Below are 14,031 nucleotides of genomic sequence, written 5' to 3'. Positions count from 1 at the left end.
AATTAAACGAAGGGGCAGAGTGGGATATATCCAAGCTGGCTGATGATATAAAAAGCTAGACGGGAAACTAAGATGCGAGGAGGACGCAAAGAGGCTGCTAACAGACATGGAGCAATTTGAACAGCAAAGTGGTGAACAAGAGGAAGTGTGAAATGATCTAGACTAGTCGGCAGAATGGAAAAGCAATTTTTTTTCAAAAAAAAAAAGTGAAACTAATAAATGCTGATACGCAGATAAATTTGGGGGTCCTTGTAGAGTACATGAAACACCAAGTTAACAGACAGGTACAGCGATTAGGGAGGCAAATTGTTTGGTTGCCTTCATTGCAAGGGAGTTGGAGTACAAGAGTAAGGAAGTTTTGCTGCAATTGTACAAGGATTTGATGAGACCACACATGGGACACTGTACAGTTTTGATCTGTCATCCAAGGAAGGGTGTATGCCAGCCTAGGACCAAAGACATAGGAGCAGAATTAGGCCACTCGGCCCATCGAGTCTGCTCCACCATTCAATCATGGCTGATATTTTCTCATCCCCATTCTCCTGCCTTCTCCCCATAACCCCTTGATCCCCTTATTGATCAAGAACCTATCTATCTCTGTCATAAAGACACTCAGTGAATTGGCCTCCACAGCCTTCTGCGGCAAAGAGTTCCACAGATTCACCACCCTCTGGCTGAAGAAATTCCTCCTCCTCTGTTTTAAAGGATCGTCCCTTTAGTCTGAGATGATGTCCTCTGGTTCTAGTTTCTCCTACAAGTGGAAACATCCTCGGGGTTTAAGGGTTCATTAGATTGATTCCTGGTCAAATAGGGTTATCCTAGGAGGAGATATTCCAGAGTGCGGGCCTATATTCTCTGAAGTTAAGGATGAAAGGTGATCTCATTGAAATGTATCAAATTCTTTGAAGGTTTTACAGGCTGAGAGACTGTTTTGCCCGTGGGAACTGAATCTAGAAACTAAAGGGCCAGCCATTTAGGAACAGGGTCGGAAATGTCTCCATTCAGCAAGTTATGAATCTTTGGCATTCTGTACGCCACAGGACTGTGGGTGCTCAATCAATTATTATGTTCAAGACCAAGAGTGATAAACCTTTTGACAATAAAGGGATGGGAAAGTGGAGTAGAGATAAAAGATCAGTCGGGATTGCATTGAATGGCGGAACAGGTTCAAGGGGCCGAGTGGCCTACTCCTATTTATTCAAGTATTTCAGAGATATCCCCTTGGCACATATTACACAGCAATATTGGAAGTTTGCACATCGGACGAACAACGTTGGACATGCGGTGGTATTACAGTGACTGCACGGTTCAAAGCACGCCTGCGATTTCAGCCATAGCTACCAAAGCCCATTCCATTCAGATTGCAAATTGTCTAACCCGGTCGCAATGCCAACTCCCATGGCTTGCTCACCAGTTGCTTTATCATGGTGTGCTCATGACAGTTTAAAGACACACCTCTACCCTAACTTGCACTAAATCCCGTTCACATATCACCCCCGTGTTTGCTGGCCCATAGCCCGGCAACATCGCAATTCTCAAATTTGCATACTGGCTGTAAAATCCACCCTCTTGGTCGCTCCTTCATCGAATCCTTAGTGCCATTCGGCCGACCGAGCCCGCACCGACCCTCCGAAAGGGCACAGTACCTAGGCCCACTCCCACACCCTATCCCTGTAGCCCCATCTCACTTGCACATCTTCGGACTGTGGGAGGAAACAGGAGCATCCGGAGGAAACCCACGTGGACATGGGGAGAACGTGCAAACTCCAGATAGACAAGTGGGAACCGAAGCCGGGTCTCTGGCGCTGTAAGGCAGCAGTGCTAAGCACTGTGCGGCCCTCAAGTCTGGCTGCTTGAGCATCCACTTCATCATCATTTGGGGGGGGGGGGGGGGGTGCACCTTCAGATGCCCAGGCTCCACGCTCTGGAGTTCCCTCCCTAAAGCTCTCCACCTCTCCCACATGATGAAGCTTTCATAGAGGCGCTCTATGAGTGAATTTTCAGTCATCACCGGCCCCAATATCATCTTCGTTTCAGTACTGTGGTGATGTGCATCAATGTAAATGCATGTAGGCTAGCTAGACACTAGAGGGAGCACAAGAGACATCACACACACACACTCAACTAATAGATCAGTTAGATAGGACATGGCCAATGGACATTCACGATACAGAGGTGACACGACCACAAGAGGGCATTACACCAACCCATATATAAAGGACACCACACACATGATCTGCCTCTTTCCAGTGGAGACAGTCAGTGAGTAGAGACACAGGGTTGATTCAATATTACACCCACCACATGGATTGCAGCAACTGGTTAGTCAGTCTGGGTAGCTATAGTATGATTAGCAGTAGTGTCGAACCAGAGTAATAGAAGTGTAAATAGTTTAATAAACGTGTTGAAGTTATCTCCACGTCTGAACCTTCCTTTGTCAGTGCACCACAAGGAAGCCGCTTATGTTACACCTACAACAAACAAATCATGGTACCAGGACTGAACTGTTTCAATCAATATAGCCATACCTCAGCGTACAGTGACAAATACCCAGGAAGATGTTCGAGATCCGCGTTCCGCAGCAGCTAGAGCCACGGCGATCTCCGCGAAAACTGGCGGGTATTCTGGCAATTGTTTGAAATCTTCCTAGTAGCAGCCGAACTAGAAGACCTGGCCGATGCTGAAAAGACAGAGTTTCTGCTCACCATCGCCGGTGCCAGAGCAGAAGAAATCTTGTAAAAATTCAAGTTCTCCAAAGGGCAAAACAGGAGCGACTTCCAAGCAGTCCTGGACAAATTCGGCAAATACTGTGAGGAAAACACACTCCAACCAGCAAGAAAAGGCAAGAGAAGCACCAGTACTCACCACGAGGCCGAGATCCCGGAGCAGAGAACAGTTTTGATCAGCGGCCATCTTTCTGAAGGGACTGCACTTGCCCAGTTGCACGAGAAGCGCACAGAACGGGAAGGTCCGTTTGCGCATGCGCAATCACGAAAACGGCCATCGGTGAAGGAACAGCGATCTGTGCAAGTGCAATCACTTCCTACGCACTTCGTCACATGCGTCATGACGTCAGAGGCCCCGGACCACGCCCATTTAGAGGGGAAACGTCCCAAATCAAAGAAAAAATCTTGTAAAGCCGTAAAACAACTTTCCTTCACCTGGAATGACAGCCCAATGCCTCAAATTGAACCAGGAAATGAAATTAACCTGCGAAGAACCCTGCAACAAGCAGTTACCTACGCCCAAACCGATGATTCCGACCTTGAATACTTCGATACTGACCTTTACATTTTCTCTGAACCTCGCGAGCCCAATGCCAGCAACGACGCAAACAGTGATGATATGGTCCTAGAAGACAATGACTCAGATGAACCATTCACCTTGGGAGGCTACCCCAGTACCAAATCCGAACCGCAACTAGACGTGATGCACATTGGCGATCCCGACGACGAATTATTTGGATTTGAGGATCTTCAGCCCAGCAGATATGACATCCTGACTCGTGAGTGCAGGATTATGCTGCGGCCTGAAACCAAGAGACAGAGAGCAGTACAAGCCCACAGAGAGCGGCCTGCTGCCACAGAGCGTGGTCCAGGCACCGCTCAGGGTTCCCGACTCTACAAAAGACATGCAAGACTCCACACCGCAGTCCTTGCACGAACAAGAAGTGACTCCAGTGTCACAAGCCTCCACAGTGAGCTCGTGGACAGCCTCCACGATAGAAGCAACACTCTCCGACGCGTAGTCCTTGCAGGAATAAGGCCATGAGGGTCGAGCAACCTCCTCTGACCAACTAGCAGCAGACGATGCAAGTCTGCCATGCAAACAGCAAGAAGACTATGACAGTCTACCACGCTCCAGTGCACAGCAAGACGACGATGTGGTGGCCATCACGGAAACCTGGATAGAAGAGGGGCAGAAATGGTTGTTGGAGGTCCCTGGTTATAGATGTTTCAATAAGATTAGGGAGGGTGGTAAAAGAGGTGGGGGGGGGGGTGGCATTGTTAATTAGAGATAGTATAACAGCTGTAGAAAGGCAGTTTGAGGAGTATCTGCCTACTGAGGTAGTATGGGTTGAAGTCAGAAATAGGAAAGGAGCAGTCACCTTGTTGGGAGTTTTCTATAGGCCCCCCAATAGTAGCAGAGATGTGGAGGAACACATTGGGAAACAGACTTTGGAAAGTTGCAGAAGTCACAGGGTAGTATCCATGGGTGACTTCAACTTCCCAAACATTCAGTGGAAACTCTTTAGATCAAATAGTTTGGATGGGGTGGCGTTTGTGCAGTGTGTCCAGGAAGCTTTTCTAACATGTAGATTGTCCGACCAGAGGAACATAAGAACATAAGAACTAGGAGCAGGAGTAGGCCATCTGGCCCCTCGAGCCTGCTACACCATTCAATGAGATCATGGCTGATTTTTTGTGGACTCAGCTCCACTTTCCGGCCCGAACACCATAACCCTTAATCCCTTTATTCTTCAAAAAACTATCTTTATCTTAAAAACATTTAATGAAGGAGCCTCTACTGCTTCACTGGGCAAGGAATTCCATAGATTCACAACCCTTTGGGTGAAGAAGTTCCTCCTAAACTCAGTCCTAAATCTACTTCCCCTTATTTTGAGGCTATGCCGTCTAGTTCTGCTTTCACCCGCCAGTGGAAACAACCTGCCCGCATCTATCCTGTCTATTCCCTTCATAATCTTATATGTTTCTATAGGATGCCCCCTCATCCTTCTAAATTCCAACTAATACAGTCCCAGTCTACTCAACCTCTCCTCGTAATCCAACCCCTTCAGCTCTGGGATTAACCTAGTGAATCTCCTCTGCACACCCTCCAGTGCCAGTACGTCCTTTCTCAAGTAAGGAGACCAAAACTGAATACAATACTCCAGGTGTGGCCTCACTAACACCTTATACAATTGCAGCAGAACCTCCGTAGTCTTAAACTCCATCCCTCTAGCAATGAAGGACAAAATTCCATTTGCCTTCTTAATCACCTGTTAACCAACTTTTTGCGACTCATGCACTAGCACACCCAGGTCTCTCTGCACAGCAGCATGTTTTAATATGGTATCATTTAAATAATAATCCCTTTTGCTGTTATTCCTACCAAAATGGATAACCTCACATTTGTCAACATTGTATTCCATCTGCCAGACCCTAGCCCATTCACTTAGCCTATCCAAATCCCTCTGCAGACTTCCAGTATCCTCTGCACTTTTTGCTTTACCACTTATCTTAGTGTTGTCTGCAAACTTGGACACATTTCATCTATGTAAATTGTGAACAGTTGTGGGCCCAACACTGATCCCGGAGGGACACCACTAGCTACTGATTGCCAACCAGAGAAAGACCCATTAATCCCCACTCTTTGCTTTCTATTAATTAACCAATCCTCTATCCATGCTACTACTTTCCCCTTAATGCAATATTGGATTTGGTACTTGGTAATGAACCAGGGCAAGTGATAGATGTGTTAGTGGGGGAGCATTTTGGAGATAGTGACCACAATTCTGTGACTTTCACTTTAGTAATGGAGAGAGATAGGTGCGTGCAACAGGGCAAGGTTTACAATTGGGGGAAGGGTAAATACGACATTGTCAGACAAGAACTGAAGTGCATAAGTTGGGAACAAAGGCTGTCAGGGAAGGACACAAGTGAAATGTGGAACTTGTTCAAGGAACAGGTACTACGTGTCCTTGATGTGTATGACCCTGTCAGGCAGGGAAGAGATGGTCGAGTGAGGGAACCATGGTTGACAAGAGAGGTTGAATGTCTTGTTAAGAGGAAAAAGGAGACTTATGTAAGGCTAAGGAAACAAGGTTCAGACAGGGCGTTGGAGGGATACAAGATAGCCAGGAGGGAACTGAAGAAAGGGATTAGGAGAGCTAAGAGAGGGCATGAACAATCTTTGGCGGCTAGGATCAAGGAAAACCCCAAGGCCTTTTACACATGAGAAATATGAGAATTACTTGATCGAGGGTAGGTCCGATCAAGGACAGTAGCGGGAGATTGTGTATGGAGTCTGAAGAGATAGGAGGTCTTGAACGAGTACTTTTCTTCAGTATTTATAAATGACAGGGGCCATATTGTTGGAGAGGACAGTGTGAAACAGACTGGTAAGCTCGAGGAAATACTTGTTAGGAAGGAAGATGTGTTGGGCATTTTGAAAAACTTGAGGATAGACAAGTCCCCCGGGCCTGACGGGATATATGCAAGGATTCTATGGGAAGCAAGAGATGAAATTGCAGAGCCGTTGGCAATGATCTTTTCGTCCTCACTGTCAACAGGGGTGGTACCAGGGGATTGGAGAGTAGCGAATGTCATGCCCCTGGTCAAAAAAGGGACTAGGGATAACTCTGGAAAATACAGGCCAGTTAGTCTTACTTCGGTGGTAGGCAAAGTAATGGAAAGGGTACTGAAGGATAGAATTTCTGAGCATCTGGAAAGACACTGCTTGATTAGGGATGTCAGCACGGATTTGTGAGGGGTAGGTCTTGCCTTACAAGTCTTATTGAATTCTTTGAGGAGGTGGCCAAGCATGTGGATGAAGGTAACGCAGTGGATGTAGTGTACATGGATTTTAGTAAGGCATTTGAGAAGGTTCCCCATGGTAGGCTTCTACAGAAAGTAAGGAGGCATGGGATAGTGGGAAATTTGGCCAGTTGGATAACGAACTGGCTAACCGATAGAAGTCAGAGAGTGGTGGTGGATGGCAAATATTCAGCCTGGATTCCAGTTACCAGTGGCGTACCGCAGGGATCAGTTCTGGGTCCTCTGCTGTTTGTGATTTTCATTAATGACTTGGATGAGGGAGTTGAAGGGTGGGTCAGTAAATTTGCAGACGATACGAAGATTGGTGGAGTTGTGGACAGTGAGGAGGGCTGTTGTCGGCTGCAAAGTGACATAGATAGGATGCAGAGCTGGGCTGAGAAGTGGCAGATGGAGTTTAATCCTGAAAAGTGTGAGGTTGTCCATTTTGGAAGGACAAATATGAATGTGGAATACAGGGTTAACGGTAGAGTTCTTGGCAATGTGGAGGAGCAGAGAGATCTTGGGGTCTATGTTCATACATCTTTGAAAGTTGCCACTCAAGTGGATAGAGCTGTGAAGAAGGCCTATGGTGTGCTCGCGTTCATTAACAGAGGGATTGAATTTAAGAGCCATGAGGTGATGATGCAACTGTACAAAACTTTGGTAAGGCCACATTTGGAGTACTGTGTACAGTTCTGGTCGCCTCATTTTAGGAAGGATGTGGAAGATTTGGAAAAGGTGCAAAGGAGATTTACCAGGATGTTGCCTGGAATGGAGAGTAGGTCTTACGACGAAAGGTTGAGGGTGCTAGGCCTTTTCTCATTAGAACAGAGAAGGATGAGGGGCGACTTGATGGAGGTTTATGAGATGATCAGGGGAATAGATAGAGTAGACAGTCAGAGACATTTTCCCCGGGTGGAACAAACCATTACAAGGGGAAATAAATTTAAGATGAATGGTGGAAGATATAGGGGGGGGGGGGGGATGTCAGAGGTAGGTTCTTTACCCAGAGAGTAGTGGGGGCATGGAATGCACTGCCTGTGGAAGTAGTTGAGTCGGAAACATTAGGGACCTTCAAGCAGCTATTGGATAGGTACATGGATTACGGTAAAATTATAGTGTAGATTTATTTGTTCTTAAGGGCAGCACGGTAGCCTTGTGGATAGCACAATTGCTTCACAGCTCCAGGGTCCCAGGTTCGATTCCGGCTTGGGTCACTGTCTGTGCGCAGTCTGCATATCCTCCCAGTGTGTGCGTGGGTTTCCTCCGGGTGCTCCGGTTTCCTCCCACAGTCCAAAGAAGTGCAGGTTAGGTGGATTGGCCATGAAAAATTGCCCTTAGTGTCCAAATTTGCCCTTAGTGTTGGGGGGGGGGTTACTGGGTTATGGGGATAGGGTGGTGGTGTTGACATTGGGTAGGGTGCTCTTTCCAAGAGCCGCTGCAGTCTCAGTGGGCCGAATGGCCTCCTTCTGCACTGTAAATTCAATGATAATCTATGATGAAATGAAATTAAAATGAAAATCGCTTATTGTCATAAGTAGGCTTCAATTAAGTTACTGTGAAAAGCCCCTACTCACCACATTCCGGCGCCTGTTCGGGGAGGCTGTTACGGGAATTGAACCGTGCTGCTGGCCGGTCTTCAAAAGCCAGCGATTTAGCCGTGTGCTAAACAGCCCCTGATTAATCTAGGACCTAGGTTCGGCACAACATCATGGGCCGAAGGGCCTGTTCTGTGCTGTATCTTTTTATGTTCTGTGTTCTATTGCTGGCCACGACCGCAAGTCCAAGTTTCAATTCCCACTCAAAAATCGCAAGCTCATCCTCCAGTGCAGCGTTCTCGCGCACATGCTCCAGTGCAGCATTCTCGAGCGCATGCTCCAGTGCAGCATTCTCGAGCGCATGCTCCAGTGCAGTGTGGAGTGGTGCATTTTACAGCCAATTACAGGCTTTTGAAGTAATGTAGGAAAGATGTCAGGCAATTTGCGAGCAGCAAGCTCCCACAAACAACAATATGGGAAATGATCAGATAACCTGGTTGAGTGATATTGTTAAACTCGCGGAACACAAAGCAAAATCTTTGTAAGCATTTGAGCTCAAGGCTCCTCTTTCTTTGGTCCTCCTACAGCTCAGCCTGGCCTCAACTCTTCATTGCTCGCCTTAATGTTTTGCATCTTTTCTCCATCATCTGCTCGATGTGCTATGTTACTCGATTTCAATATGGTGGTGGATGGGGCGGAAATGTCACAGCATCGGCATCCTTGGGTTGGAAGCGATTGAGAATTCTGGTCCCAATTATGGTTCAGAGTCCATCTTACTGATATGGTTCAGCCCGTCATGTCTGTGACAACTCAAGGGCAGCACGGCGGCGCAGTGGTTAGCACTGCTGTCTCACGGTGCCAAGGTCTCAGGTTCGATCCCGGCTCTGGGTCACTGGCAATGTGGAGTTTGCACATTCTCCCAGTGTTTGCGTGGGTTTCGCCCCCACAACCCAAAGATGTGCAGGATAGGTGGATTGGCCACGCTAAATTGCCCCTCAATTTGAAAAAATGAATTGGGTACAATAAATTTATAAAAAAGAAAAAGGTCTATGACAACTCGTTGAAGAGGCAATCCAACTAAGTGCCAGACCCCACCTCCGCCCCATAAACCTGCACATTGTTCTTTTTTTCAGATAATAATCCAATTGCCCCTGTCGTGGTGGATGTTCAGATACACAAACGAACCAACACGGTTGTAGATGGTACAACTCTGTTTAATTGTTCTGTACAATAATAACTATTAACTTCTGGCTGTGGTTCGTACTTCACCAGCTAACCTGTGGACCCAGCCCTAGCACTATCTTAGTGAGGCACTCAGCACATGGTCTATGTCTGAGTGGCGCGCTGTGAGCTCTGTGCTCTGAGCTATCTCCTGGTAGAATGAGCGGGAACTGTGGTGTTCCCTGTTTTATAGTGTGTGTGCACTGGTGATTGGCTGTGATGTTGTGTGTGTGTTGGTTGGTCCAACTACCTGTCCATCAGTGTGCGTGTGTGATTGCACCATGATATGTTAATGTGGATATCATGACAGCCCCATGAATGTCTCAATTGAACCCGACTCCAGCACACACAGGTAGTGCAATCTAGATTCTAGCCATTCATTGTGTGTAAACGTTTAGCATAGAAACATAGAAAATAGGACCAGGAGCAGACTATCGGCCCTTCGAACCTGCACCACTGGTAAATATCATGGCTGATCATGAAAATTCAGTATCCCACTCCCACTTTCTCTCCATACCCTTGATCCAGTGTTCTATCCAAGTTTAAGGTAGCCTTAAGATAAAACATGACTCGAGACTCCTAATCATGGTCGAAGTTACTACAAAATACCCACAGTAACTTGCATTTATTTAGCACATTTAACCAAGTAAAATGCCACAAACTAACAGTTGTGTTTTGGGAGAACTGTGGTTTAAAAGAACAGAGCTTTATTGATAGTGTTATCTCTTACATGGCTGTTCTGTTTCCCATGGTAGGACTTGCATTCGCCTCTGGTGAATACATTAATACAGAGCTACAACAGAGCTTCACTTGAGCCGATAAGAATTAATGCAAATACAGAGTGCTAACGGTTTGATTCATATCTTCACACACTTAAATTTTCGATGTGGAGATGCTGGTGTTGGACTAGGGTGAGCACAGTAAGAAGTCTTACACCAGGTAAAAGTCCAACAGGTTTGTTTTGAATCACTAGCTTTCGGTGATGAAGGAGCTGTGCTCCGAAAGCTAGTGACTCCAAACAAACCTGTTGGACTTTAATCTGGTGTAAGACTGCTTACTGTGCCCACCCTAGTCCAACACCCTTTAGAACATAGTGCTCAAGTCTGCACCGACCCTCACTTCCACCCTATCCCCATAACCCAATAACCCCATCTAACCTTTTTTGATCACCAAGGGCAATTTAGCATGGCGAATACACCTAACCTGCACGTCTTTGGACTGTGGGAGGGAACCGGAGCACCCGGAGGAAACCCATGCAGACACAGGGAGCACGTGCAGACTCCGCACAGACAGTGACCCAGCAGGGAATCGAACCTGGGACCCTGGCGCTGTGAAGCCACAGTGCTAGGGGATAGTGGGCAAGTGTTGGAATCAGCAGTCTGTTCATCAACCAGTTTGAACCAACAGGTCCTGGAATGGGTTTTGAACCCACAACTACAGGCACAGACGCTACCTGTCGATCCACAAGACCTCCATAGCCAAGCCACTTCGCAGGATGATTCAGATAACATGCAACACCAAACACATTAGGAGACACCGAGCCAGGTGATCCCAAGGTTGGTCTCTCAGGAACAATGGAGGGGGTGGGAATTCCAGAACCTACGGCCAAGGTAGCATACCCGCCACTGGTGGAGTGATGTGCAAAGATCTTGGTGGATAGACAGGCGGGGGGGGGGGGGGGGGGGCGCATGGTGTAAAAGGTCAGCAGGAGATCTGATGTCCAAAGGCACGTTAATTGAAGTTAGTGCAGAAGGAGGCCATTTGGCTCATCGTGTCTGCACCGGCCCAAACTTAAGAGCACCCTACTTAGCCCACACTCCCACCCTATCCCCAGAACCGTAACCCATCTAACTAACAGCAAATTAGCGTGGCCAATCCACCTAACCTGCACACCTTTGGACTGTGGGAGGAAACTGGAGCACCCGGAGGAAACCCACGCACACACGGGGAGAGCGTGCAGACTCCGCAGTCACTCGAAACCAGAACCGAACCTGGGACCCTGGAGCGGTCAGGGCAGCAGTGCTAACCACTGTGCCACCCCCATTGAGAAAGAGGGAGAGGAGGAGAATACTTTTCTCCGAGGGTAGTGAATCTTCCTCAAAAAGGTGGTGGAAGCAGAGTCTTTGATTTTTTTTTAAGGTAAAGGTAGCTACTTCTTGATGGAGCAAGGGGGTGGAAAGGTTGTCAGAGGTAGGCGAGAATGTGTCGTGAGGTTTAGATCAGAACAGCCATGATCTTATTGAATGAAGCGGCAAGCTCGAAAGGCCGAGTGGCCTCCTCCTGTTCCTAATCCATATGTTTGTTGGTATGTTAGGTGAGGTAGCTGAGCAGGGTGCCCCGCAGGATAGAAAAAGGAGGGGAGACAATGCAAGGGCAATAAAGTTTCTCAGAGAAACTCACAAAGATCTCCTGCTCACTGGAGGCAAGTGCCAACTTTCACCGAGAAAGAAAATCATTGAGAGTCTGGGAACACCAGCTCATCAACAATTACACAATGCCCTGGCCACAAACGCCAGCTGCCCATGGCTAAAGAGTCGCAATATTTTAAGAAACAAATGAATATTTTTCAAAAGAGCAGCCAGGGAGGTTTCTAAAATTTGTCACAGACAGCCTGAGATTGTGTCCCTTTGTGACTGGGATGGGCTGACACCAGACTGACATGTATCTCCGCCTACACAGCACTGAGAGCAGTCAGCAATGTTTAACCTGTTGGTTTTTCTGTCATCTCCCGTCCCCCCCCCCCCCCCCCCCCCCCCCCCACACACACACAACAATCTACAGCAACATGCCTTTCACAGGACGATTATTATTATTTGCCCCCCCTCCCCAGTGTTACTCACCCGCCAGGATGGCTTTGCCAGGATGGGTGAGCTTGACTTTGGGAGCTGGTGCGGCGGCTGCAGCCAGGCAGCGGGCTGTGTGCAGCGGGCTGTGTCAGACATCACTCGCTGCTTGTACAGACAGAGGCACAAGGGGCTGGGGGTGGACGCTGGCTGCTGGCCCCTCACTGCTGTCTGGGGGGGGAGGGTGAAAGAGTAGAGAAGGGGGTGAGCTCCTGCTCTCTGCTGGTTTCCTGGTGTTCCCGGTTTCTGGAGTGTGAGGGGGGTGTGTGTCTCTGATCCGCTCCATGCGCAGGGCGGAGACTTCAACGCCTCATCTGGCGTCACATCCTCAGCATCTGGCACATTGCCCAGGGCACAGCGGAATACAGCTCTTCTGATACAGCACAGCACACACCTACAGCATAGAACTCAGTGCAGCATCTGATACAGCACAGCACTCAGTGCAGCACCTGATACAGCACAGCACTCAGTGCAGCACCTGATACAGCACAGCACTCAGTGCAGCACCTGATACAGCACAGCACTCAGTGCAGCACCTGATACAGCACAGCACTCAGTGCAGCATCTGATACAGCACAGCACTCAGTGCAGCATCTGATACAGCACAGCACTCAGTGCAGCATCTGATACAGCACAGCACTCAGTGCAGCATCTGATACAGCACAGCACTCAGTGCAGCACCTGATACAGCACAGCACTCAGTGCAGCACCTGATACAGCACAGCACTCAGTGCGAGCATCTGATACAGCACAGCACACACTACAGGATAGGACTGAGCTCCGTGCAGCATCTGATACAGCGCAGCACAGAATATCCACTCATGTATATAATGAGATGCAGACAGGCAGTGATTGACACACAGGATAACCAATGAACACACACTACACATAACAACCAATCACCAGACAGGACACCACCACGATAAAGCACAGGACACAGCTACTGAGATAGTAAGAGTGCACAAGCCAGTGAGCACTATCACCATGAGATAGAGAGTTAGTCTGGACAAGCAGTAGGTGGCAGTAGGAGGTTATCAGTTAGATTGATAGAGTGTCAACTCACAGCAGACTATGTACAGCAATCAGGGAGTTCAATAAAACAGTGTTGGACCATCTCCTGTGTCAGAAGCCTGTTTCTAGTTTCACTGCATCCAGTTGCAGTCAACGTTCAACCAACTTACTTAACACATCATGGGTACCAGAGTACTATTAATCCTAACGAACCTACCTCGAGTGCTTCTGCAACGACCAGCAAGCAGCCGTCCAGCGGCATGGAAAAAGATCCAGCCTCCTCCGCAACTCCGGATCTCCCGGCAACCTCGACAGCCACTGCGACATGGAGGTGAATGAGAGCTTTGAACGGTACATCTTCCAACAGAGGCCTTCAGGGTAAGGACGAACCTTTTCAGTCCTTCTTGACCCATCTCCGCATCCGAGCGCAGTCACGTAACTACGACTCGACGACTGATTCCATGATCCGGGATCAGATCGTTTTTGGGCTCCAGTCCGACTTCCTGCGGGAGCAGCTCCTCAAAAAATCAAACAGTTGACCCTCTCCGTCGCCATTGAAACGTGCGTTGTCCATGAGCATGCCAGAAATCGCTACTCCCGCATCAGGGCGGCGGAAACTGCAAAACTGGCCTCCCACGAGGCAGAAAGGGTGCAGGCCATCGCAAAAATGCAAGGGCCTGAGCATAGAGGAGAGTAGCCGTTTCGCGCACTTTTCTCAGGTCCCCACACATGCACACCACAACCGGGTGGACGATGAGGCAGAAATCCCTGAGTCGGCCGACCGCACTGCGCATGCGCGATGGCGCACAGAACGTGCTGACGTCAGCGTCATGACGTGTCTGAATTGTGGCTCCGCCCATTTAAAGCAGCAATGTCCAGCCA

The 14,031-nt window shown here is 48.3% G+C and overlaps 1 protein-coding gene across 1 annotated transcript in view; it reads right to left on the bottom strand.

Moving 5' to 3' along the window:
• Positions 1-14,031, bottom strand: part of LOC140430856 (tricarboxylate transport protein, mitochondrial-like) — a 181,945-nt gene that overhangs the window by 153,631 nt on the left and 14,283 nt on the right. Inside the window, exon 2 of the mRNA XM_072466029.1 lies at positions 12,136-12,224. Within this exon, the coding sequence (XP_072322130.1) occupies positions 12,136-12,224 (89 nt within the window). The remainder of the gene's footprint in view (positions 1-12,135; positions 12,225-14,031) is intronic.

This window comes from Scyliorhinus torazame, chromosome 1, assembly GCF_047496885.1.
Source record: "Scyliorhinus torazame isolate Kashiwa2021f chromosome 1, sScyTor2.1, whole genome shotgun sequence".
Taxonomy (NCBI): domain Eukaryota; kingdom Metazoa; phylum Chordata; class Chondrichthyes; order Carcharhiniformes; family Scyliorhinidae; genus Scyliorhinus; species Scyliorhinus torazame.
This window is presented reverse-complemented; position numbering and strand designations above follow the sequence as displayed.